Source organism: Leucoraja erinacea, chromosome 20 (assembly GCF_028641065.1).
Source record: "Leucoraja erinacea ecotype New England chromosome 20, Leri_hhj_1, whole genome shotgun sequence".
NCBI lineage: Eukaryota > Metazoa > Chordata > Chondrichthyes > Rajiformes > Rajidae > Leucoraja > Leucoraja erinaceus.
Genome location: NC_073396.1, coordinates 3,187,032 through 3,211,809, shown reverse-complemented (window position 1 = coordinate 3,211,809; position 24,778 = coordinate 3,187,032). Strand labels below are relative to the sequence as shown.

General features: G+C 40.2%; 1 protein-coding gene across 1 annotated transcript in view; it reads left to right on the top strand.

The window, feature by feature from the left end:
• The window catches only part of gna12a (guanine nucleotide binding protein (G protein) alpha 12a), a 50,423-nt gene extending 27,315 nt beyond the window's left edge, over positions 1 to 23,108 (top strand). Inside the window, exons 3-4 of the mRNA XM_055651012.1 lie at positions 17,424 to 17,474; positions 21,844 to 23,108. Of these exons, the coding sequence (XP_055506987.1) occupies positions 17,424 to 17,474; positions 21,844 to 22,413 (621 nt within the window). The 3' untranslated portion in view covers positions 22,414 to 23,108. The remainder of the gene's footprint in view (positions 1 to 17,423; positions 17,475 to 21,843) is intronic.
• Positions 23,109 to 24,778: the final 1,670 nt, after the last annotated feature.

Below are 24,778 nucleotides of genomic sequence, written 5' to 3'. Positions count from 1 at the left end.
CACTTGCCTTCTTCTTTCAAACCTTTTTGTCTTTTCATCTCTGACCTATGTCCAACCATCTGCCAATCACCCCCCCCCCCCCCCCCCCCCCCCTCCGCACGTGCCTGATTTTATACCATCTTCACCCCTCTTCTAGTGTTCTTCTCTCCCCTCCCCCAATTACAATCTGTCTGAGGAAGGGTCCTGGCCTGAAATGTCCTGTATCCATGTTCTCCAGTGATGCTGCCTGACCTGCTGTGCCAGTTCATGGACAGAAAAGAACTACATCGGAGGAGGAGACACAAGGAACTGCAGATACAATACAATACAATACAATACAATACAAATTTATTGTCATTTGAGCCCCAGTGAGACTCAAACGAAATTTTGTTTCCACAGCCATACAAACAAAGACAATGTCCTACAGACATACACACAATTAAATTCACACAAACATCCATCACAGTGAACCCAGTGTGATGGAAGGCAAAGTCTTTTCTCTCCCCTGCTCTCAATTTCTCTCCCGATGTCCAAGCCCCAGGCGGGTGATGATAAGTCCCACGGCCATTTTAGGCCGCGCGGGGCGATTTACGGCCCCGCTCCCGGTCTGAAAGTACAAGGTTGGAACCCCCACGGGCATTGGTGAGTCCCACGGCCATGAAGCCGCGCCAGGTGATGTACGATCCCGGTCCGGGTCGTTCCAACCCCGCGACACGGGCTGGAGAAGTCGCGTTGCGGGAGCTCCGGGAAGCGGTCCCTCCCCCCGGACCCGCGAGCTCCCGATGTCCCAGTTCACCGGACCTGCGGCTGCGTTGCTGGAGCCTCCGAGCCCCAGGAGTCGCGTTGCAGCAGCGAGTCACCACTGCTCCCCACGCTCCGAGGCCGGCCAGCCCCACGATGGTGAGTAGTCCGCAGCTCCGAAGTCTCCCGAGCCCCCGGGTCATTCAGGTTGGAGGCCGCTCCACGGTGCTAGGCCCCAACGACAACGGAGACCCAACAGGGAAAAGGTCGGGTCTCCCGGACAGGGAAGAGATTTAAACAGTTCCCCCTCCCCCCCCTGCCCCCCACATGTACACATTTAAAAACGCTATTAAAAAACACCAAACACTACATTTAACTAGACAAAAAATAAAAAAAAAGACAGACAGGCTGTAGGGGCCGCTGCAACGGGTGAGTTGCGCCGCCAACGTTGCAGCGGCCCCTACAGCTGGAAGCTACAAGATGCTGGAATCTTGAATAAAACACATTGCTGGAGTAACTCAGTGGGTCAGGCTGCATCCTTGGAGGACATGTATAGGCCAAGTTTTGGGTTGGGACCCTTCCATCTGAATCTGAAGAGCAGGCCATGAGGGCAAATGCTGTGAGGCCTCAGAGTGAAAAGGTTTTATTAATGGGTTCTGGTACAATGAAAATTATGACAACAGAACAGAAGTCAGAAACATGTTTTGCTAATAAATGGAATGCTAAAAATATATATAGCTAATATAAATCAGATGGGAGAAATAAATATGAGTAGAAATACTAGATAAGATGAATGTCCTAAATAACCATGTGATTTAATTGATAATTTGCTAATTAATTTGGGGGATAATGCAGGTGGTCATTATAGTAGCATTGCTTTATTTTTATCAAGGGCACAAAGTGTTGGAGTAACTTAGCTGGTCAGGCATCATTCCTGGAGAACATGGATATTACATTTTTAGTCGAAAGGGTCTCCTATTCATGTTTTCCAGGGATGCTGCCTGATCAGCTGCATTACTCCAGAACTTTGGTTGGGTTTTTTTTGGTTGTAAACCAGCATCTGCAGTTTTTTTTTTAAATATTGCAGCAAAATGATTTGATTGGGACTAAATATGTCAAGTTATAAACTCTGTAAGAATAGGAAGAAAATGTAGAGATGGTGAATTAAGAGTGTTAGCAGAGTTCTTCAATGGGGAATTTTAACTACATTGATTTAAAATAACAGATAAATCCATGTCGGAACGACAATTAATTTTAGGACGAGCACTGTAATAGAAAAGTTAAAGTTGCAATCTAAAATAAAACTTGAAAATGCTGGAAATATTCAGTTTTGATTTAAAAAGGTAATCAACCGGAAATATTAACTATTTCTCTGAGATGGGTACAAATGTCCAGGTCACTCTTGGCATGATCCTGTTAATTGGCAGAGCAAATTACAGATCCAAATAAGCGACCCTTGTTCGAGAGTAGAGTGACCAAATGAAAGATAAATATTGGCCAGCACATCTGTGGTATTCCCACTCTTGAAGTGGCATCACTGGAGCATTTACATCCACCCGAGAACTGAAGGCATAAGCTCCAATGATGGTCAGACATGCAATGCAGCACTTTCTCACTATTGGTCCCTCGAGTCCAACTTTACCCACAACCTTCTAACTGTTCACAACATTATCCATGGAGCCACAGCTGACACTGCAGTTGAGTTGAAATGTCTGTTTACTTCATGAATTTGCCAAAATAAAGTAAAGGTTTGAACATTAAATTCGATCGTTATTCGCACTTTTCAGAAAGCTTCAAGTTATGAACCTTTGAGTTGGCCTGCCTTGCGTTTTCAAAGCACTTAAACCTTTTTAAATTAGTGTTGACAATTATTCATTATTCAGATCCGTTCTGTACATATCATGTGGGTGTTGCCGTGGAAACAAAATGCTGGAGAACAAGGAAGTGCAGATGCTGGTTTACAAAAAAGATGATACAAAGTGCTAGAGTAACTCGGAGCAGGCCTACTCGTCTCTGGAGAACAAGGGAAGGCAAAGTCTTGGGTTGAGACCCGTTTCCAGACTGGAGGGAGATGGACAGTTGGCAACCCTTCCCCATGCTTTTTGCCATTTTACCCGTGTTATCTGATATCAAGGTATTTTTAGTTGTAGAAGAGCTGTTAACCTAGGCATATGCAACCTTTGACTGCAGTGTTTTCCTTTTTCTTTTTTTTTTTAAGGTAGAGTGCTTTGGGCCAAGGGACTTCAGATAAAATAATCAGATTTTTTCTTGACGTGATAACTTGGTAATTAGCACATTCTACAGATGCACCGTTTTTGTTAAATTTATGCAATTATTTATAAATATTCTTAACTTCTTAATTGTTAAATATTCTTAACAGTTGGCGGCGCGACTCACCTGTTGCAGCGGCCCCTACAGCCTGTCTTGTCTTTTTTTTTTTTTTGTCTAGTTAAATGTAGTTGTTTGTGTTTTTTTTAATACTGTTTTTACCTGTGTATATGTGGGGGGCGGGGGAAAGGGGGAAACTTTTAAAAATCTCTTCCCTGCACGGGAGACCCGACCTTTTTCCCTGTCGGGTCTCCGTTGTCGTTGGGGCCTAGCACCGTGGAGCGGCCTCCAGCCGGAATGACCTAGGGGCTCCAGTCGCAGAGTCTGCGGTGCTGCAGACTCACCATGGTGGGGCTGGCCGGCCTCAGAGCGTGGGGAGTGCTGGTGGCTCGCTGCTACGGCTCGACCCCGGAGCTCGGAAGCCCCAGCTGCAGACCGGTGGACTGTCGGGATATCGGGAGCTCGCAGGTCCGGGTGGGAGACCGCTTTTCAGAGCTCCCGCAACGCAACTTCTCCAGCCCGTGTCGCTGGGTTGGAACGACCCGTAGCGGGGCCGTACATCGCCCGGCGCAGCTTTAATGGCCGTGGGACATACCAGCGTCCGCCGGGGGCTCCAACTTCGTGACATTTAGACCTGGAGCGGGGCCGTACATTGCCCGGCGCGGCCTAAAATGGCCGTGGGACTTGCCATCGCCTGCCTGGGGCTTTGACAGGGAGAGAAATGGTGCAGGGGAGAGAAAATACTTTGCCTTCCATCATAGTGAGGAGGAGATTCACTATGATGGATGTTTCTGTAAATTGAATTGTGTGTATGTCTTGTAGGAAATTGCCTTTGTTTGTATGGCTGTGGAAATGGAGTTTTGTTTGAGCCTCACTGAGGTTCAAATGACATGTAATAAATATTGTATTGTATTGTATTCAATGTGAGTGTATTATATCCTGATTCTGTACACAGATTTGAAACTAAGAGATCAGTTGGAGGAAGCCATATATTTATTAGTTTGTTTTTAACTTGCAGCTTAATGTATTTTTACATTTTTGATTGTTTAAATACATTTCTGAACTTGGATTTTCCCTTTTTAATAAAGTTTGTGGAGTGTCAAACAGAGAGCAACTCTCCATCTCATCAAATGATGTTCTATCCCAGAACTATTATAAAGTTTCTGATCATTAAAATGAACCTCATTCTGAGTCGGCTTTTGGCACGTTAATTTGTTTGGAGATAGCTGTCCTTTTACAGTCAGCTTGGAATCAGTGAATTGGTCAGTGAGACATTACCATAACTGTACTTCCTCTTGCTTCCCTCGTGAGTTTGATGAACAGTTTTATTTCAGAGCTTGCCAACTTTTATTTAGGAATCTAACCATTTTAATTGGAGAGAAATGTTGGATAGTTGAGGAGAGGAACACTGAATTTTGATTTTTATATTGCTATTTATTTATGTTTTCCATGGTCTTGTCTTTGCATTTTGGATTCTGTTTATAAGTTTTTGGAACTGGAGTCACTTGCATCGATATTAATTGAAAGATTGGAGTAAATAAGGCAACCACAACTATAAACATTTGCTACTGTGTAAGCCCAAAGCCAAATATTGGGATCTGATATGGACCATAATCTGTAGTGGGATGAGTTGAGATGTTAAGGGGATCTGACAGGGCAGAGGGGAAATATCTTTGCTAATTCACTGAGACGTAATACAAATGTTAGTCAGGCCTTTGTGAATGAGCTATCATGAGTATACTTCAACCCCTGAGAAAAAGGGCACCATCGTGTAAAAACTTATCTTTTAACAGGATCTGTTTCTGCTTGTACTGAGTTGGCCATTTCAGGAGTTGCATTTGGAGTTGTATACAATTCAGATTCAGATTCAATTTTAATTGTCATTGTCAGTGTACAGTACAGAGACAACGAATGCAATTCAGTGGTTACAGTGGCAGATTTCCTTACTTGAAGGAATCTAATAAACCAGATGGGTTTTTGCTGATGCCCAATGTTCATTTAGTTATTGTATTTTGAACTTTTTTCCTGTAATCATGGCATTCAAACTGTTATTCAAGAGATATGGTTGGTTCTCATGCCTCCATCCATTCCCCCACCCTCAAACTCCGAAGCTCAGCATGTTTTCAACTTTCATACATTTGTCCTTCCCCTCTACCATGCTGAACTCCAAGTCCACTAGATCCGTACTATTGACCTGAGGAGTTAGATATACTGAGTATCTGGTGCTTCTACTTCATGCCATCTAGGGCTGATATACAATTGAGTGTCTTCGTCATACATCGGTTTCTTAATTCACTGTTTAATGGATTTTAACAACATTTTGCATTTTATTTAAATAAATGTGAAAGATTTTTGAAGTATCTCTATATTTCCTAGTTTTTTGGTTCCACTGCTTGCTTGAGGCCATGTTTTCATTCATCGCCTGTTCTGCCTCATGGAAGTGCTGTGGAGTGGAATGAATCCTGCAGAATATTTAGTGTAGCTATAAGGACTGCAAAGAGGGCATATAACTACATCCATGTTAGTAGACTGCAGATGTTGGAAAATCGAAGATAGACAAAAGTGCTGGAGAAACTCAGCGGGTGCAGGGTTTCGGCCCGAAACGTTGCCTATTTCCTTCGCTCCATAGATGCTGCTCCACCCACTGAGCTTCTCCAGCACTTTTGTCTATCTTCGATTTTCCAACATCTGCAGTTCCTTCTTAAATACATCCATGTTGGGTCGTGTACAGCTCAGCCCAGTTTTTCAGTAATCCATCCTCTCCCAGTTCAGCTTATTAATTTTAAGATCATGTGAAATGGCAAACTGATGCTTAAGCTAAAACAATGAATTTACTTGCCTGTGTTTTGCTTCTAACATCAGCATAACCAATTTTGGGGTTAGAAAGCCTTGGATTTTGTCAATTACTCTGATTTTTAATATAGTGTTTATCTTTTGATGTGCAATATTTTCGTTGAGGATGCCGTTTTACTTTCCATCGTTTGGAATCCCAAAACAGAAGGGAGTCGGTTTAAAAAAACAAACCGTAGCATGTCTATTCTATACCTATAGCCGTTTTACAATAATTCAATAATTTATTTAATACATTACAACAAATCTATTTCTGGGTTGACATATTCCATGGTATAAATATATCTTCAGATAGCTTTATTTTTGTCTTCCATTTTTATGGTCACCTCTCAAAGTTCTTTGATTTTTATTTATTTTTTGTCAAAATCAATAGTAGTGTAGAATAAAGAATATTTTCATAGGCTAAACAAAAATGTTTGGATACTTGTTAAGATGTCTTGAATGTAGTAGGAAAATCATGATTGCAGCAGCAGCATCATTTTTTCAAATTTCACTGTACCTTAATTGGTACATGTGGCGATTAAATTGAATCTTGATCATCCAACTCTGATAATCCTCTATTTTATGGTTCAACAACTTGGTCACTGGGGCCCCATTTCCCCGTTCCTTTTAAATTGCTGAATTCATGGAAAATTTATTATATCACCGTTTAACATCTTAAAGTGAATTTGGAAATGCCATATTTTACGAGGAGTAATATCCAATAGCCTAGAAAATCTGCCCGTCCGTGATAATCAAAGTCTGACGAAGGGTCTTGACCCGAAACGTCATCCATTCCTTATCTCCAGAGATGCCTCCTGTCCCGCTGAGTTACTCCAACGTTTTGTGTCTATCTTCATGATCAAAATCCTGACAGTACCAAATATTGGAATTTTTCTTGTCATTCTAAAAGTCATTCCAAAAATGTTAAATTGCATTTGGGTTTGTTGTCAACTGCTTGAGACTGCATGCATGAGGAACTGGTGGCATTAACCTATTGCAACGCTGGCTCTCAAAGTAGATAAAGTAGAATTGTTTGAGCTAATACATAAACATTAATGACCATGTGAATGCCCTTGATCTCAAACTCTCGTACTGCAACCCTATAATTTTCTAAACTGTTGTGTTCTGGTTGTATATAACTTATTCAGCATTTTGAGTTTTGCTAACTGTTTTGGAAAATATGTTAAATAGATATTTGGGTTTTTTGTAATGTATTCTCTGGAGTTAATTATATTTCGTAAATGTAATAAATTTGTCCCTTTTGCCTGAAAACTACTTTCTTGGGTGTTACGTGCTCTCTCTTGTTGCATTGTATCCCCTTACTGCAAGACTCTTAACAGGCTCACCAAGCAGTATTTTTATTTCCTTGACTGCTTAAAAAGATGGGTGGAAGCTCTTTGGTTGCTTTCCCAACGTGAAAATGCAGTAACTGGCCCTTTGGCCTACCATACCACCCAACAACTATCTAACTATTCTAATCCCGTTTACCTGCATTTGGTCCATAGCCTTTTATGTTTTGGCAATGCAAGTGCTGGGCGATATGAAATTGCAACCCCATTCAGGGTGAAAAAATTCTATCTCCAATCCTCTCTAAATCTATAACTAATTGCCTTAAACCTTTGCCATGTACTCTCTGCTTAACATGCATTTCTCATAATTTTTGGATATATCCATTTACATGCCAGCTATCTCTAATAGCTCCTTTTCATTCTAACATTACTGAACTCTCCAACTACAAAGTCTTTCTCCAAAGCGAATATGGATGAAAAGTTTAAGAAAAACTGCAGATGCTGGAAAAATCGAAGATAGACAAAAATACTCGAGTTTCTCCAGCATTTTTGTCTACCGTGGATGAAAAGTGTTCATTTACGTCCCCTGGCTCTATGCACTAGTGGATTATCTACATTCTTGCTCTTTATTATATACATAAAATGCTGTAAATTTTTCTTAAATCTTGGCTGCTTGTGATATTCTTTGGTCCTTGTAATGTTTTAGGACCATGTTAGACTCTGAATACTCCTGAAGGGCCTCCCTTGTTTTCAGTACACTAAACTAACCAATTTACCACTTTGATGTTCAATCAAAGCTTCTATATCCCTTGACATCCAGGGTTTCTTGGGATTGTCATCCTTGCCATTCATCCTTTTGGGAACATGTTCCCCTGACTCCCAGTCTAATGAAGTCTTGACCTGAAACGTCATCTATTTCTTTTCTCCAGAGAAGCTGCCTGACCCGCTGAGTTAATCTGAGTCCGTCTTTGGATTAACTCGAGCATCTGCATTTCCTTCCTACATATTTTGTCTTGTCTGTTGTTAACCTGAATAAAAATGCTCTATATTCATACCATATCACATTATCGAGGTCCTTTTGGTTCAGATACAAAATTCTGTTGTGTGTGTATTGATGTCAAAAGTTATTTTTCTAGAAGTTAACTAAAAGTTGCTTGTCCCATTCATTCATCATGTGGTGTGATGTCCCTTTGCTTTTTGTTAATCACTCAATTTGCCAGCAATAAATATAGTGCCGTGGTGATGTAGTTATAAAGAATGTTTGGTTAAAAACTGCTTATTAGGCAAAGGATAAAATGTTGCCATTGAGAAACTCGAGTTATTAGTAGTCTTAAAAATACAAGATAGACAAAAATAGTGGAGTAACTCATTGGGACAGGCAGCATCTCTGGATAAATGGAATGGGTGACGTTTCCCAAGAACGTCACCCATTCCTTCTATCCAGAGATGCTGCCTGTCCCAATGAGTTACTCCGGTCTACAGTATAAACTAGCATCTGCAGTTTCTTCCGGCAACATTTTTCTTAAAAATGGGTTTGAATGCATTGGTAATGAAATTAATGGGCATACACTGTGAATGGTAAGGTCATGGGCAATATTCATGTGTATAATAATAATAATACATTTTATTTATGGGCGCCTTTCAAGAGTCTCAAGGACACCTTACAAAATTTAGCAAATAGAGTAAAAACATGTAAGCGGAATGAAATATATAGTAAAGACATCACCAGTACACAAATTAAAGACAGAATTCAATCCAAAGACAAAAATCAAAAACACAATATGAAGAGAGAGCAGCGGCAGCTAAAGCGCGCCAGCGTACACTCTCCCTTCCGGCAGCCATCTTGGACACAGAATAAAATAATCATTTACACACAAAAAAACATCCCCCCACAATGGTTACCACTGTGGGGGAAGGCACAATGTCCAGTCCCCATCCCCAGTTCTCCCATAGTCAGGTCTATTGAGGCCTCCACAGTTGCCTCTACGGAGGCCCGATGTTCCTGGCCGTTCTGGCCGGGTGGTGTTGCTCCGGCGTCGGGAGAGTCCTCACAGCGGCTGGGACGACTGGAACGGCCGATTCCCTACCAGGAGTCCGTGGCATTCCGAAGCCGACAGGGTCGCGTCAGTTGGTGTATATCTAAAAGCCTCTTAAATACCACTGTCGTATTGGCCGATCTTCACTACCACCCCTAGCCACGTGTTCCAGGAATCTACCACTGTTTTGTTTTAAATCTCCTTTAAACTTTATTCCTCTCATCTGAAAGTTATGCCCTCCAGTATTTGACATTTCCACTCTGGGAATTAATGTCAAATACTATGACTGTTCTGACCTTCTATCCAATCATTTCTTCTTATAATTTTATATACGCACGGTTATTTCTCTACTCTAATCTTTTTTTGCCCTTTGAATTGGTCATTCAAATATCACTACCTTAATTGGTACACGTGACAATAATAGACCTTTGAAACCTGTACGTGGATCTTCAGGTTTAAAGTTATGTTCAAATTGCATTGTGAAAGTTGCCTTACTTCTGCCACTACCTTAAACCCAGTTTTAAGTGGAATGGACTACTGGTTACCAACTTCCTCTGTGGAGTTGGCTCCACTCATTTCATGAGGTCTTGGTCAATTTGTACTTTGTGAAACCAGCCAATGGAATGTCTTTGACTGCCATTTATACCACCCCGATTTGCCTGGATGTTTTCGATGTCCCTGACATTCCAAAAGCATGAGATTATTTAAAAAGAATTCAAAAACATTAGAAAATGCTAACATATTTTGAAATACTTATCTATCTCTATAAAATGAGAGAGGGGGAGGAAAGTACAAGTTATGGGAAATCTACAAGGTTCTTTTTCCAGCTGAACTCTGAGGAGTTCATTGTCAAAGTACAATTGAGAAATCCCCAGTGATTAGTTGTGCAGTGATTCGTCATTCGTCAGTCTTGAACCTCCAACATGGTAACGATTGTTTTATGTGAAATGTATGTCAACATTTAAAAAAAAATTTGAAGATAGAAGACAACAATCTGAGAAAAGGAACTAGCTTCAGATTGTTAATGAGCTGAAACAGTAGATTGGGCTACTGTGATTAGATAGATAGATATAGATATGCCATTTATTGTCACTATACATGTACAGTGAAATTGAAAGCTGCTCGTACTCAGTGCATACATATAATTTAGTACAAAAAAACAAGAAACAGAAAAACAAAAAACAGAAGGGAGAGGGGGTGGGATAGGTGCACAATTCTGCGGCGCTATATACATATATACAGATGGAAATCCGGGTGTTGAGCTGTGAAGTCAGTGCATGTGTGAATTTGAATTAAGAGTAGTTATAATTTTCGGAAAGCAACTATTTCTGAGTCTATTTGTCCTGGATTTGATGCACCTATAGCGCCTTCCAGAGGGCAGCAGGTCGAACAGTCCAAACGCAGGATGGGAGCTGTCTTTGATGATATTCTTTGCCCTGCTAAGGCAGCGGGAGGTGTAGATATCCATCAGGGAGGGGAGAGGGCAACCAATGATCTTCTGCGCTGTCCTAGTTACCCTCTGAAGCCTCTCCCTGTCTGCCATGGTGCAGCTGCCATACCATGCTGTAATGCAGTATGTCAGCAGGCTCTCGATGGACGAGCGGTAGAAGGTCAGCAGCAGGTTAGAGCCCAGGTTGTGCTTCCTGAGGACCCTCAGGAAGTGCAGCCGCTGCTGAGCCTTCTTGATGACCGCTGTCGTGTTGTCTGTCCAGGAGATATCAGCAGCGATATGGACGCCGAGAAACCGGAAGGTGTTGACCCTCTCCACACACTCGCCGTTGATGTGTAGGGGGACTAAGTCGGTGCTGTGCCTCCTGAAGTCGACAATGAGCTCTTTTGTTTTCCTGGTGTTCAGAGCCAGATTGTTTTCTGAGCACCAGGTTGTCAACTTCAGGACTTCCTCTCTGTAGGCTGCCTCGTATCCCTTTGAAATAAGTCCGACTACAGTAGTGTCGTCAGCAAATTTGACGATGCGGTTGTTGTTGTGGGCCGTAGCTGTAGAAACAGAACATGGAGGCCTTGGTCCATCAAACCAGAGGGATGGTAGCTGGAGGAGGCAGATGGTGTGGTGGCAGTAGGAATAAAGGTGTCGACTATTTTCTAAAAGTGGAGCAAATCCAGAAATCGGAGGTGCATAGGGACTTGGGAGTGCTGGTGCAGGATTTCCAAAAAGTGAATCTGGAAGTCGAATTGGTAGTATAGAAAGCAAATTCAAATCTAGCATTTATTTCAAGAGGGCTTATCTACAAAAGCAGTTTTGGGTATGATATCCAAAATAGTGAAAGACTTGGCTAGAGTGGATGTGTAGGGGATGTTTCCACAAGTGGAGAGTCTAGGACTAGAGGTCATAGCCTCAGAATTAAAGGATGTTCTTTTAGGAAGGAGATGGAAAATTTCATTTAGTCAGAGGGTGGTGAATCTGGAAGTCTTTCCACAGAAGGCTGTGGAGGCCAAGTCGGCAGTTATTTTTAAGGCAGAGATAGATAGATTCTTGATTAGTACGGGTGTCAGCCGTTATGGGGAGAAGGCAGAAGAATGTGGTTAGGAGGGAGAGATAGATCAGCCACGATTGAATAGTGGAGTAGACTTGATAGGCCGAATGGCCTAATTGTACTCCTATAACTTGTGTATGACCTTATGCAGGTCACGGTATTGGCAGAGGTGGCCCGGGAATGTCCTACATATAGCAGTCAGGTGAGCATGAGGATCGAGCTAGCCTGTGGCAGCTGCATGGAGTACGTGGAAGGAGCCAATGGCATTGCGTCGGGACAGGCCAACCCCTGCGTCATCAATCCAATGACGTCAGGAAACCGGCCAAGAATGAACTTTTTGGCGACTTGGAAGCAACAGTTATGTGGTGTTTCTGTGTAAGCTGTCCCAGAGGAGGATCTACTGCACTCGTGTATAGAATGATTTGACTGAATCACACACAGAACAAGCATTTCACTGTTTCTCTGAACATGTGACAGTAAATAAACCATAGCAAATCAAAATGTTGACAGTTCTGTACAGAACTGCTGGTGTTCCATGGAATGATTCAGGCCATTGAAAGTTAGTGACCACATCGTTTAGTAGCTCATTATCTGTTTTGTATATTTGCAAACAACTTTGTGAAAAACTGTTCTCCGTTAACCATAAATGACACAATATTTTGTTTGGTGAGAGACTTGATAGTCTCCAATTTAACAACTATGAACTGTTACTACCAGAAACCACTGCATGTTATTTTTTCAAATGCCAAACTTTGAAGATTCAGTGGGGTTTTTTTAAGGCATCGAACAAAGAAGTTCAGTTCGGTGCTCATTTTTTTGCAGTGAAAGGTTAGCCCAAAATATAAATAATTTTATGCCATTGTAGTATTTAGTTTTATTCATTTACATTCTTCCGCACCAATCCTCTTCTCCCACCCATCCCATGATCCCAAAGGTGGAAAAAACAAGGGGCTAGGGTAGGCTATAATATATCAGGCAAATATTCTGGTACCTTGAGGCAAGTTTCCCTGCATCTGTGGATGAGGTTAAATCACAGATTTTGCTTTGGATGATTATGAAGTTTTAGGTTTACAGACTTAAAATTGGACGAAAAAAATGCGTTCCTTCAACTAACTGGAATGTAAGTCTTGGTTTGTGTTAACCATCTGCAGAATGGTGGAATCTTGGCATATTTAGAAACTAACCCTGATGGGATCATGTATTACAGCCATTTTGATGTGGCTAGTTGTGTTCTTGTTTTTCAAGGGCATTGCCTTTTTTTGGGTTGTTTCCATCTTTAGAAACTACAACGTAAGCACTACTGATGCCAACTCCCTTTGATAAAAGGAATGAGAACTGCAGGAAGGTTTTTAAGAGGACTGATTATCATGAGCAAAATACTGTATGGCACAGTGTGAGAAGCAGGGGATTCAAAACACTTTGTATAAACCTGGTACGTAATATTGACCCTTGAATAGGCTTTGATTCTCAGTAGTTCCTGAGATGGTCTAACTTTCCAAATAAAGGTTTATTCTATCCTGAATATCCATTTTTTAAGCTATCCAATTTTATTTCATAACACCAATGAGGTCTTTTTTAGATTTTTTTTAGTACAATATTAATACTAGGCTGACACAAATGTTCCAGCTCATTAACAATCTTTACCATGACACAGTGGTATAGCTTGTAGAGCTGGTGCCTCACAGCGTCACCGATTCAGGTTTGATCCTGACCTTGAATGCTGTCTGTGTGGAGTTTGCATGTTCTCCCTGTGACTGAGTGGGTTTCCTCTGGGTGCTCTGATTTATTCCCACTTCCCAATGGTGTGCGAGTTTGTAGGTTAATTGGCCTCTGTGGAAAAAGAAAAGCACCTAATGTGCAGAGAGTAGATGAGAAAGTAAGATAACGTACAACTATTGTGAGTGGCTGATTAAAGTAGGATGACTTTGGGTAGATGAGAGCTGGTTTAATAGAATCCTCGGCTGTTTATCATTCATTGGGGGTAAGGTAGTTTGTGAGTCTGCAGTTATTGGTTGGTAATGAAGGGTTGGGGAAGGAGATCGCGGTGGCCTTGTGCATGGTTGATGTACTCTTGCAGTAATAAAAGAAGGAACCAGTTGGACTCAATAATGTGCAAATTTTACCAATTTAATTTAGATTTGATATGTGCAATGGTTGATGTGAATTCAGTGGTGAACAGAGCTTTTCAACTGAGTTGAGATCTGTGTGATTCCAGCATCTGTAGTTCCTTGTGTCTCTGTCGTATTTGTTTGATTAGTGAGTTTGATCGGGGAATTTTCAGGTGCGATTTCCTCCACTGTTGAGGACACAGCAAGAACAATAGTAGGAAGAGGAACAACAGACAAAATATTTACCATCAACCACTCTGAGGTAGCTGGAAATTGTTTTCATTTCTAATTGTAACCATCCCGACGAGCAATCTGGTAGAGTTGTGAGACATTGAGAATTTAACCCATTCTGAGAAAGGCACTTAATTAAATCGTCAAAATTAAAATGGTTGCTTTGATTCAGTTGGGGGATTTTGGCCAGTGGCATATCAGAAAGCTGAGGATTTATTCCCTGTTGCACTTCATCTACCTCGCTCTCTAAAACCAAGTGGGAAGTGTTATGAGGCAACCAGTCCATACGAATCGTATGGGTGTATTCCTACTCATTGTGGCTTGCAAGGAAGCAGAAAAAAATAGTTGCTTTGCAAGAAGCATAATCTTGTCTTTCTCACCGAGCCTCTTGTCATAGGATGAGTAGATGATCAATGCACAACGTTTCAGGCTCAGTGTCAGGCCAAAATGGCAGTCAGGCACTGTTCTCCATGTGTGATTAAACCCACTAACTTCCTGTGTGATCTCTCACAATTATTTAAAAGTGTGATCCAAGAGTTCTACCAGCACGATCAGTGTAGTATATGTGTTCCAGAGTACACATGATTAATGATCATTGGAATTTGCTCTTTGAGTTGCAGAATTACAATAGAGCTCTTGATACTTTTATTGGTGGTTATAATGTGAAGAGTACACTAATATCCCATTTTAAAGCTATTTTGTAGCGTGCTAATTCATTAAAGTGCTCCTGATCTTCCAAACGAAGCACTTGTGGGTACAAGTCCCTGTTATTATATTATTAACCAAAATATGAATATGCATGAGCTGTGTGCTGCGTTGTTGGACTGTAGCACTTGTCCATATTGCTATATGCTGTTGTGTTGGGGGCTTGGTAGGAACTGCCCTCTGCTGCTTTCAGTAAAATAATTGCCTCTTACTTGGTGTGGAGAGGTGGGCTGGGGGTTAGTGATGTGGTCACTCAGCACCCATATGTGGGGTTCAGGATTGCAATCTGAGCAGCAGTGTGAATTTGGGCCATTATTGCTATTAGCAGCAATGATTCCATGTATTGGCAGATGACCTCAATCCCCCCTGTTATATGTGATGGAAACTGCTGTCTCTCTCTTTTTGTTTGGCAACACAGCTCTCCTCGACCTGAGAAATCCTTATGATAATAATCATCTCAGATCTGAGCTTCCAGACTGTTTGTTCCAGCTCACCTAACAAGCAACAACACAATACTGAGCAGCTGGGGGTTTAATGCTGCAAGAACACTGGAGGGTGGGATTCGTGCCAGATTATCAGCACCCATCTTCCCAGTTCAGCAGTGGGGGGTAGATTGTGGTTAGTGCCAGATTCCCGGCATAGCGATGCTGTTTTGTAACCCATTGCTCTTTGCACAATATTATAATTACTTTTTATTGCTGATTCAATTAGTGTTATATTTCTGGAAATATGTTCATAAGTACTAAGTAAGACACCAGTTGAAATCTCCAATATTTGCCTGGATGTGAATTTTCCACTTGCACCTAGGGTAAACAATAATCATTTTATCCTGATCTTGGTCTGTGATTCATTAAGCTATTGTTCTAGATGCTGTTGTTTTTGAGGAAAATAATGAAAAGAATAACCGAGATGTCAACTTCATCATGTTTTGTTACTGGAGTAAAATAAAACAGGAGTTTTGTTCTGCAAAGCTACTTATCCTGAAGCAGTTGATATAGTAAAGTACTTAAAGTAATTGCAATTCTTGTTGCCATTATTGAAAGTAGAAAAGCCATTCACCACACAGTAAAATGGATTGCATTGGACTTGAAGCAAAAATGGAGATGTTATCCCATTTAAGAATTATTGTAATGGTCTTTACAAAATGATAAGCCAAATGTAAAATGGTAAGATTGCAAATGATGTGAAGAAATGGAGCGATTGTAGAGTTTTTAACTTGATATTGCACAAAATCAATTAAATCTGAAGCTGATTCTGTCAGCAGACAATAATTAACATGATTAATGTAGATGCTAACGACAAGTGGAAGATAGTAACGTTATTGAGGAAAATATTGACTTTAAAAAAAAATAATTTGTTGTGCCCCTAGGCCTCAGGAGAAATCCTTTGAAATTCTCTCGGAAAGATGGGCGGAGAATTTTCAAATTGCCATACACTGTAGGTTTAATTATTTCTCAAGATAGTTTGAAGAGCATAAACAAATTATTCAACCATGAAGTTTGGAGAACACATGTCCAAGATTCTTGAAACTAGCAGCATGGGTATAAAGTTGCTTAAGGAGAATATTGACTTTCTTTGATTAAGGCACATATTACAAGAGCAGGGAAGTCTGCCATGCATTAGGTTACAAGTAGAATGCCATGCATAATTCCGATCATCACACCGCGGGGAAAGATGTAATAGCACTCGAGTGCAGAAGAAATTTGAGGATATTGTCAGGCCAGAGCCTTGTGAGATGATGAGAAATGTTTTTTCTCAGAGTAAATGACATTGAGAGGAGATTTGTTTGAGATTGTATCAAATTGAGACCTGTAGAAAAGGAGACATCTGTATCCTTTAACAGGATTGGTAATAACTGGGTGAATGGTGCAACAGTTAAAGAGGAATTGAAGATGTGGGTCTGGACAGTTTGGAGTTTCATGCTGAAAAGGTGGTGGAAGCAGAAATCTTGTTACATTTAGAAAGTACTTGCATGTCGTAGCTTCCTAACTTTTCAACCAAAAGCAGGGAAATGGAATTCTTCCAAACTCTGTTTTTGGTTGGCATAGACCTGGTGGTTGCTCCCTATGCACTAACCATTTTAAAATGTAATGCATATATGTATTCTTGAAGAATATGGATCTAAATTTAGTGTGAAACCTTGGGACATAAAGGGATGAATTTCCATTTTTATTAATTCTGTGAGTAAATACTTTTAAAAATTTCATATTTTAATCTGATTGCTCATAGAAATGGATTCTGATACATCTGCTCAGTTAAAAATGTGGAGAATGAGCCAGAATGCTTACTAAAACTGCACAATTTTAAATGCTTATGTGGTCAGATTAACGTGTAATTGAAGTATTTTATCAATTTTTTATTTTGGATATTCTTTTTTTACTGCACGCAAAATAAGGCCAAAGCTGAGTTGGGAAAAATACTAGAGTTGAGATTTTTAGTCTTTGTCTGAATTAAGTTTGAAAATGGTATTTTACTTTAAACATTAACTTCTGAACCCAGGTGGTATTGCGATCATTTTACTCATTAATGCGAAAGACTTAAGAACTATTAAGAGGAGCGTACGTCTGGCCTGCTTTGAGAAATGTTCCCAATGGCACTTTTTAATCTAATTATTGATCAGTTGCTGTTAATTTTAGAAGTTGAAACTGATTTTTTTTTTTTTAACGTTTATCCTGCCAACAGGGTGAATCAGTGAAGTATTTCTTGGATAACCTTGACCAAATTGGACAACTGGTGAGTATTAATCCTGTTTTCCTATAACACAACATTTTGTGGAATTCCCACCAATTGCGAATTTGGAAAGCTTGATTAATTTGCATTTTAAATGTTCTTTGTTCAGTATATTTAGTGTATTTCACAATACAAAACCAATAGGAGAAAAAATCATTAACCGTCGTCTGCCAAATGTTAATCGTTGGCTGCATGAGATTCTGTATTTGGGCCAAATTCATCTCTCCCACTGTTTATTTGCATGTAATGCAATATTTATCAGCAGCAGCCTACCACAGGGTTAGAAAAGATTTAGAGGGATATACAGTGTCCTCCATAATGTTTGGGACAAAGACCCATCATTTATTTATTTGTCTCTGTACTCCACAATTTGGAATTTTTTAATAGAAAAAAAAAATCACATGGTTAAAGTGCACATTGTCACATTTTATTAAAGGCCATTTTTACACATTTTGGTTTCTCCATGTAGAAATTACAAAGGATGTCTATACACAGTCTCCCCACCCCCTTTCATTGCGGTTTATCAACGTGAGGACCAAAGTTGTGCCAACAAAAGTCAAAGAAGCCATTATGAGACTGAGAAACAAGAATAAAACTGTTAGAGACATCATTAGGCTTACCAAAATCAATTGTTTGGAACATCATTAAGAAGAAAGAGCACTAGTGAGCTTACTAATTGCAAAGGGACTGGCAGGCCAAGGAAGATCTCCACAGCTGATGACAGAGGAATTCACTCTATAATAAAGAAAAATCCCTAAACACCTGTCTGACAGATCAGAAACACTCTGCAGGAGTCAGGTGTGGATTTGTCAATGACCACTGTTCGCAGAAGACGTCAATAACATAAATAGAGACTACACTGCGAGATGCAAACCACTGTATAACCGTAAAAATAGGGTGGCCAGGTTAGTTTGCCAAGAAGTGCTTAAAAGAGCAACCACAGTTCTGGAAAAAGGTCTTGTGAACAGTTGTGACATAGATTCACTTATATCAGAGTGATGGCAAGAGCAATGGAGGAGAGAAGGAACTGCCCAAGATTCAAAGCATACCACCTCACATGTGAAACACGGTGGTGGGGGGGTTATGACTTGGGCATGTATGGCTGCTGAAGGTACGATCTTCATTGATGATACAACTGCTGATGGTAGTAGCATAATGAATTCAAAGTGTTTCGTCACATCCTATCTGCTCAAGTTCAAACAAATGGCTCAAAACTCATTGGCCGGCAGTTCATTCTACAGCATGACATTGATCCCAAACACACTGCTAATGCAACAAAGGAGTTTTTCAAAGCTAAAAAAATTGTCAATTCTGGAATGGCCACCAATCACCCGATCTGAACCCAATTGAGCATGCCTTTTATATGCTGAAGAGAAAACTGAAGGGGACTATCCCCAAAACAAGCATAAGCTAAAGATGGCTGCAAATCAGGCCTGGCAGAGCATCACCAGAGAAGACACCCAGCAACTGGTGATGTCCATGAATTGCAGACTTTAAGCAGTCATTGCATGCAAAGGATATGCTACAAAATACTAAACATGACTACTTTCATTTACATGACATTGCTGTGTCCCAAATATTATGGTGCCCTGAAATGGGGGGTACTATGTATAAACACTCTTTGTAATTTCTACATGGTGAAACAAAAATGTCCTTTATTAAAATCTTGGCAATGTGCACATTAACCACATTTTCTATTACAAATCTCGAATTGTGGAGTACAGAGGCAAATAAATAATTGACGGGTCTTTGTCCCAAACATTATGGAGGGCACAGTAGATTTTCTTCTCTCCCCATAGGTCAGTCTCTTTAACATATTTTGCAATGTGTCACAGTATGAAGAGCACAGTGACAGACTAAATGTATTGTATTAAATATTTAACAGTGTAGTCCAGAATTAATTATGAGAATGTTGAAGAGTCTCAAATGAATAGACACAGGAGGACTATGAATAATTGAGGATCAGCATCATCGTGGGTATGATTATTTTTAAAACCATTTACATGGCAATGACAGTCCCTTTATTCCCTCCCCATCAGTCTGAAGAAGGGCTTTGGCCTGAAACGTCGCCTATTTCCTTCGCTCCATAGATGCTGCTGCACCCGCTGAGTTTCTCCAGCATTTTTGTGTACCAGTAAATACAACAACTTGCTTTCTTCTCTAAAGACTAGTTAGACAATTTATAGCATGCACTATAAATACACCCAAAAGCTCAATACTAGTGGTTATGTTCTCAGTCCTTGTATCTTTTTGTACAACACTTAACAAATTATTATCTGAAGTGTATGTGGTTACCCGTTGTGTTGTAAAATCATCAAACATCAACCACCAAGAAGCACAAAGGCAAGTGTTACTTTTTTTTTTTAAGGTTAGGAATAGATTTTTTCGATCCACTGAGATCATTAGTCAGACTCGTACTCGTATAGCATGGAACAGACCCTTTAGCCCAACTTGTCCATGCCATCCTCAATGCCCCACTGAAGCTAGTCCCATTTGGAGTGCATACTGTCGTTGTGTCCTTGGGCAAGACACTTCACCCACCTTTGCCTGCGTGTGAATGTGTGTGGTTGTGTGTGAGTGATTGGTGGTGGTCGGAGGGGCCGTAGGCGCAGATTAGCAGCCACGCTTCCGTCAGTCTGCCCCAGGGCAGCTGTGGCTACAGAAGTAGCTCACCACCATCGAGTGTGACTGAGGAGTGAATGAATAATGCGATGTAAAGCGCCTTGAGTATCTAGAAAAGGCGCTATATAAATCCCATCCATTATTATTATTATTATTTACCCGTGTTTGGCCATATTCCAAACATGGGCAAATGGGACTATTTTCTTTTGTTTCTTAACATTGAGGAACAGCATCCATTTTTCTTTTAGGTTTTGCACACATAGTCGTCCAGCACGAAAACAGGTCTTTCACCTCATCCTGTCCATGCTGACCAAGATACCCAATCTTAGTGCCATTTGCTTTTGACCCATATTCCTCTAAATCTTTCCTATCCACGTGCCTGCTCATTTATCTTTTAAATGCTGTTATAGTCCTTGCCTCTGGCAGCTCATTCCTTATAGCCAGCACTTTCAAGTGGAAACTGTTGCCCTTGACTTCCTATTAAATCTTGCCCCACTCACATTAAACCCATATTTTCTGGATCTTGATTCCGCTACTCTTGGTAAAAGACTTTGTGCATCCACCCTATCTATTCCCCTTGTGATTTTATAAGATAATTCCTCGTCCTTTTGGACTGCATGGAATAAAGTCCTAACCTGTCCAACATTTCCGTATAGCTCAGGTGCTTGTTAACCTATAATGGACCTTCTGAACGATACCTCAACTTAAAAGTGGTCTCATCAATGTCTTGTACATCTGTAACATAACATCATCCCAACTTCTATTCGCAATACACTGACTAATGAAGACCAATGTACTGAAAGCCTTCTTGCCAATTTTGGGGAACTATATACATGCACTCCTAGAACCCTCTGCTCTACAAAACTCCCCAGTGCCCTACAATTCATTGTGAAGGTCTAACCCTAGTTTGGCTACCCAAAACGCAACACCTCACCCTTATCGCATTAAACTCCATCACCCATTCCCTAGTCCACTTGACCAGCTGATTAAGATCTTGCTGTGTTATTTTTGATAACCATTAAGGTTATGGAGGGTGTTTTGGGTCAGAAGCCTTCTTCAGAGTCTAAAGAAGGTTTTAGTTTAGAGATACAGCACGGAAACAGGCACTTTGGCCCACCAAGTCTGCACCGACCAACGATCGTCGCACATTAATGCTATCCTACACACTAGGGACAATTTACACTTATACCAAGCCAATTAACCTGCAAACCTGTATGTTTTTGCAGTGTGGGAGGAAACTGAAGATCTCGGAGAAATGTCACTGGGAGAACGTACAAACTCCGTTCAGCCCTCACCCGTGGTCGGGATTGAACCCGGGTCTCCCGACACTGCAACCACTATTAGCTAGCAACTCTACTGCTGCGCCCCCGTGTGCCCAAGTTCTGACTTAAAACATGACCTCCATAGACGCAGCCTGATCGGCTGAGTTCCTTCAATATTTGACGAGAGTGTTGCTTGTTTAAATTTTTTTTTTAACCAAATTGGAGGTTGCTGCAGTTATACAAATAATCCTTGCTGTGGGAGCACCAGGTTTAATCTCTTCCTGTTTTCCCAGTTTCCCCTCAATAAATAAATGATGGGTCTTTGTCCCAAACATTATGGAGGGAACTGTTGCATCTTTAAACAAGAACGCGACTAGGTCTGTGGTTTCTTTCAATATTGTAATGTTGGGATGGAGAAAACCGTGAAAGCAAAGTTGTGGTCGTTTATAGTAGTCGGTTTTGTGATATTATCTTTTTTTTTGTTTCAGAGTTACCTTCCCAGCAGGCATGATGTCCTTCTTGCAAGAAAAGCCACCAAAGGAATTGTGGAGCACGATTTTGTCATAAAAGGCATTCCCTTCAAAATGGTGGATGTAGGTGGTCAACGATCTCAACGGCAGAAATGGTTTCAGTGCTTTGATGGAATTACTTCCATTTTGTTTATGGTCTCCTCCAGTGAATATGACCAGGTTCTTATGGAAGACAGGCGGACAAACCGTCTGGTTGAATCAATGAACATTTTCGAGACAATTGTAAACAACAAATTATTTTCTTCTGTCTCCGTTATTTTGTTTCTCAACAAAATGGACTTGCTTGTCGGGAAGGTGAAAACGGTCAGTATTAAGAAATATTTCCCAGACTTTGGATGGGAACCTCACAAACTGGAGGATGTACAAAAATACCTGGTGCTGTGCTTTAATAACAAACGACGAGATCGCAGCAAGCCACTGTTTCACCACTTCACAACAGCCATCGACACCGAAAACATTCGGTTTGTGTTTCATGCCGTGAAGGACACTATCTTGCAGGAGAATTTGAAAGATGTAATGCTGCAGTGAAGAGAGAAGTGAAGAGATCGCTGGATTTTGCATTGGTCCTTGGTATTCCCTGTGCCACTTGCACTTTGAATTCAGACTGGCCGGAGGGATATAGAAATTGCAGTGACTTTGAGTGAAAGCTTGATGCTTGACTGCATCATGGAAGTGCTTACAAGTGTCCTTTTTCAGTTCTGTAAAAGTTCTCAGAAGCATAGTGAGCAATAGTTCTAGACATTCGTTGCACTTGGGTCTCTTTTCTGATGTTTTGTGTTAAATGGGAAGGGTGGGCAATGAACAATCAAGTTTCATGCACCAAACTGGCAATTACCATGATTGATCTGCATGGACAAAGGTTTTGGAATATTATCTGTCTATCCAAGCTACTCAGTAGATTCCATCCCATTCTGGAATTTGGTTCTTTACTGCTGCTTAATGTAGACTTGATCTGGGATGTGCAGTCCCTTTTTGGCAGTGGATGGCGGTTTTTTGTTTTTTTTAAAGAGAGCTGTGGATTGTAATTAAAATGGGTTAAAATTACAGCAATGCTACTTTTTGGATGAATATAATAGTCCCAGTTTAACAGTTGATTTAATTGTGTTTCTAACACTTTCATGGCCAGGTACAACTGCTGTTTAGTACTGCATGGAATTCTGTTCCATTGTGAATTTGTCTTTGTTATTGACAACTATTATTTTCATAAAGTTCCTTTGGAGATACGTCTTGTGTTGAGCATTCATGAGTTGCATGAATTGTAATTAAACTTTCATTAGCAGACAGAAACCTCTGCTGTCCAAATCTAATGGTTTTGTGCCTGAAAACGGGTCAGAATTGTGCCACCTTTTCGCTTGGAGTCTGAGTGTTTTCAAGTATATTTTTGTCAGAGCAAAGATTTTAAATGAAGAACTAATAGAAATAAACTGCTCTGTTTCAAATAGGTTTTTAATGAAATGGGCTTGTAATGCCTATTTTTAAGTAGCTTATATACTGCCACCTAGCATACATGAAGTGTCTTTTGAAAACAGAAATGGCTAACCCAGGCTCCAGTTATTGCCATCTTTGGTATAATACAACTGGTTTTAACCCAGGAAGCTTTCAAATCCCATTAAAGATCAGTCAATCCAGGTCCTTTGCTAACCTTTCATGTAACAGAAAGTAGCACACATGCTTCCTCATAAACTTCCAAATGGGATATTGATCCTGGTTGATTTCAATGTTATCCTGCTTTATTCTTATTAAAGTTAAATGGATCGGTTCAAATGAAATAACTAAATGTTTCCTACATTCTCTTACATTTTTGACCTACCTGTAGTTTTAAGCACTTTTCTTTGTTTTGTTTGTTTTGGCACTATTACATTTAGCTGGTTAGATCTTCAACCTGTTGGATATAATCCTACTTTAATATTATTCTAAAAAATTTGGATCTTCTCTGTTCTGAGCATTGTGACTATTTTGGACAATGCATCATGTAACACTACACTTAAATGCTGTACCAATTTGCCTAACAAATCCTGTGGAGTAAGAAATATCGTCAGCAATGATATGGTAGCAAAACTTAATTACAGCTTTAATTTTTGCTGCAATGATTGCTGAATGTAGCATGAAACATCGCAGGGAAAATAGAAATGGTGAATTTGAATTTAACTTTTTAACCTGAACACCCTGATTTTGTCCAAGACTGAAATATATTAGGAACAACTTTGTAAAGATTTGAGACGCATTTAAAAACATATACAGTTACGGTAAAGATGTTAATCCACAAAGATTATGTTAATATGCTGGCATTAAAATAATGACCTGCTGAATACCTAGGCTAACCTACCAAGAAATATGTTTTGGGTTTTTTAACAAACTAATTTTCAGCAGTCCATTTCATACAAGTTAATTTCGAGTTTGCCAGTCCATACAATGTGAATCACTTACTTACTTAATTACTTACTTGGTGCATTTTTATTTCAGCTGACAGACGTCTATATTATATTACATCCCTTCACTGTGAAACATAAAGAGCCATTTGCAAAGAAATCTAACCAATTGAAAATGGCAAAACAAGATATTAAGTTTTTATATTTGATTTGATTTTCTCCAATGTTCATGCTAGTAATTTATGCTTTCCCTCAAACTATTCCCACCTCCCACAACCTTCCTAGACTTCTTCTCAGATTTATTAATTTAAATAATATTTGAGATTCTCTGGAAAATGAAGAAAAATGAAATGGGGAAAGCACGACAGCAGTAAGACAGAATTCGTAACAAATTTGGTGAAAGCTTTCCTGTTTAGTTATGTTATCTACATTTCAGCTATCTTTCATGTCTTCTGCCAGTAGCTCTGTATGCGAATTAGGGTTCATGAACAAGTTGCAAACGTGGTTGTTATAAATAGTTTTTC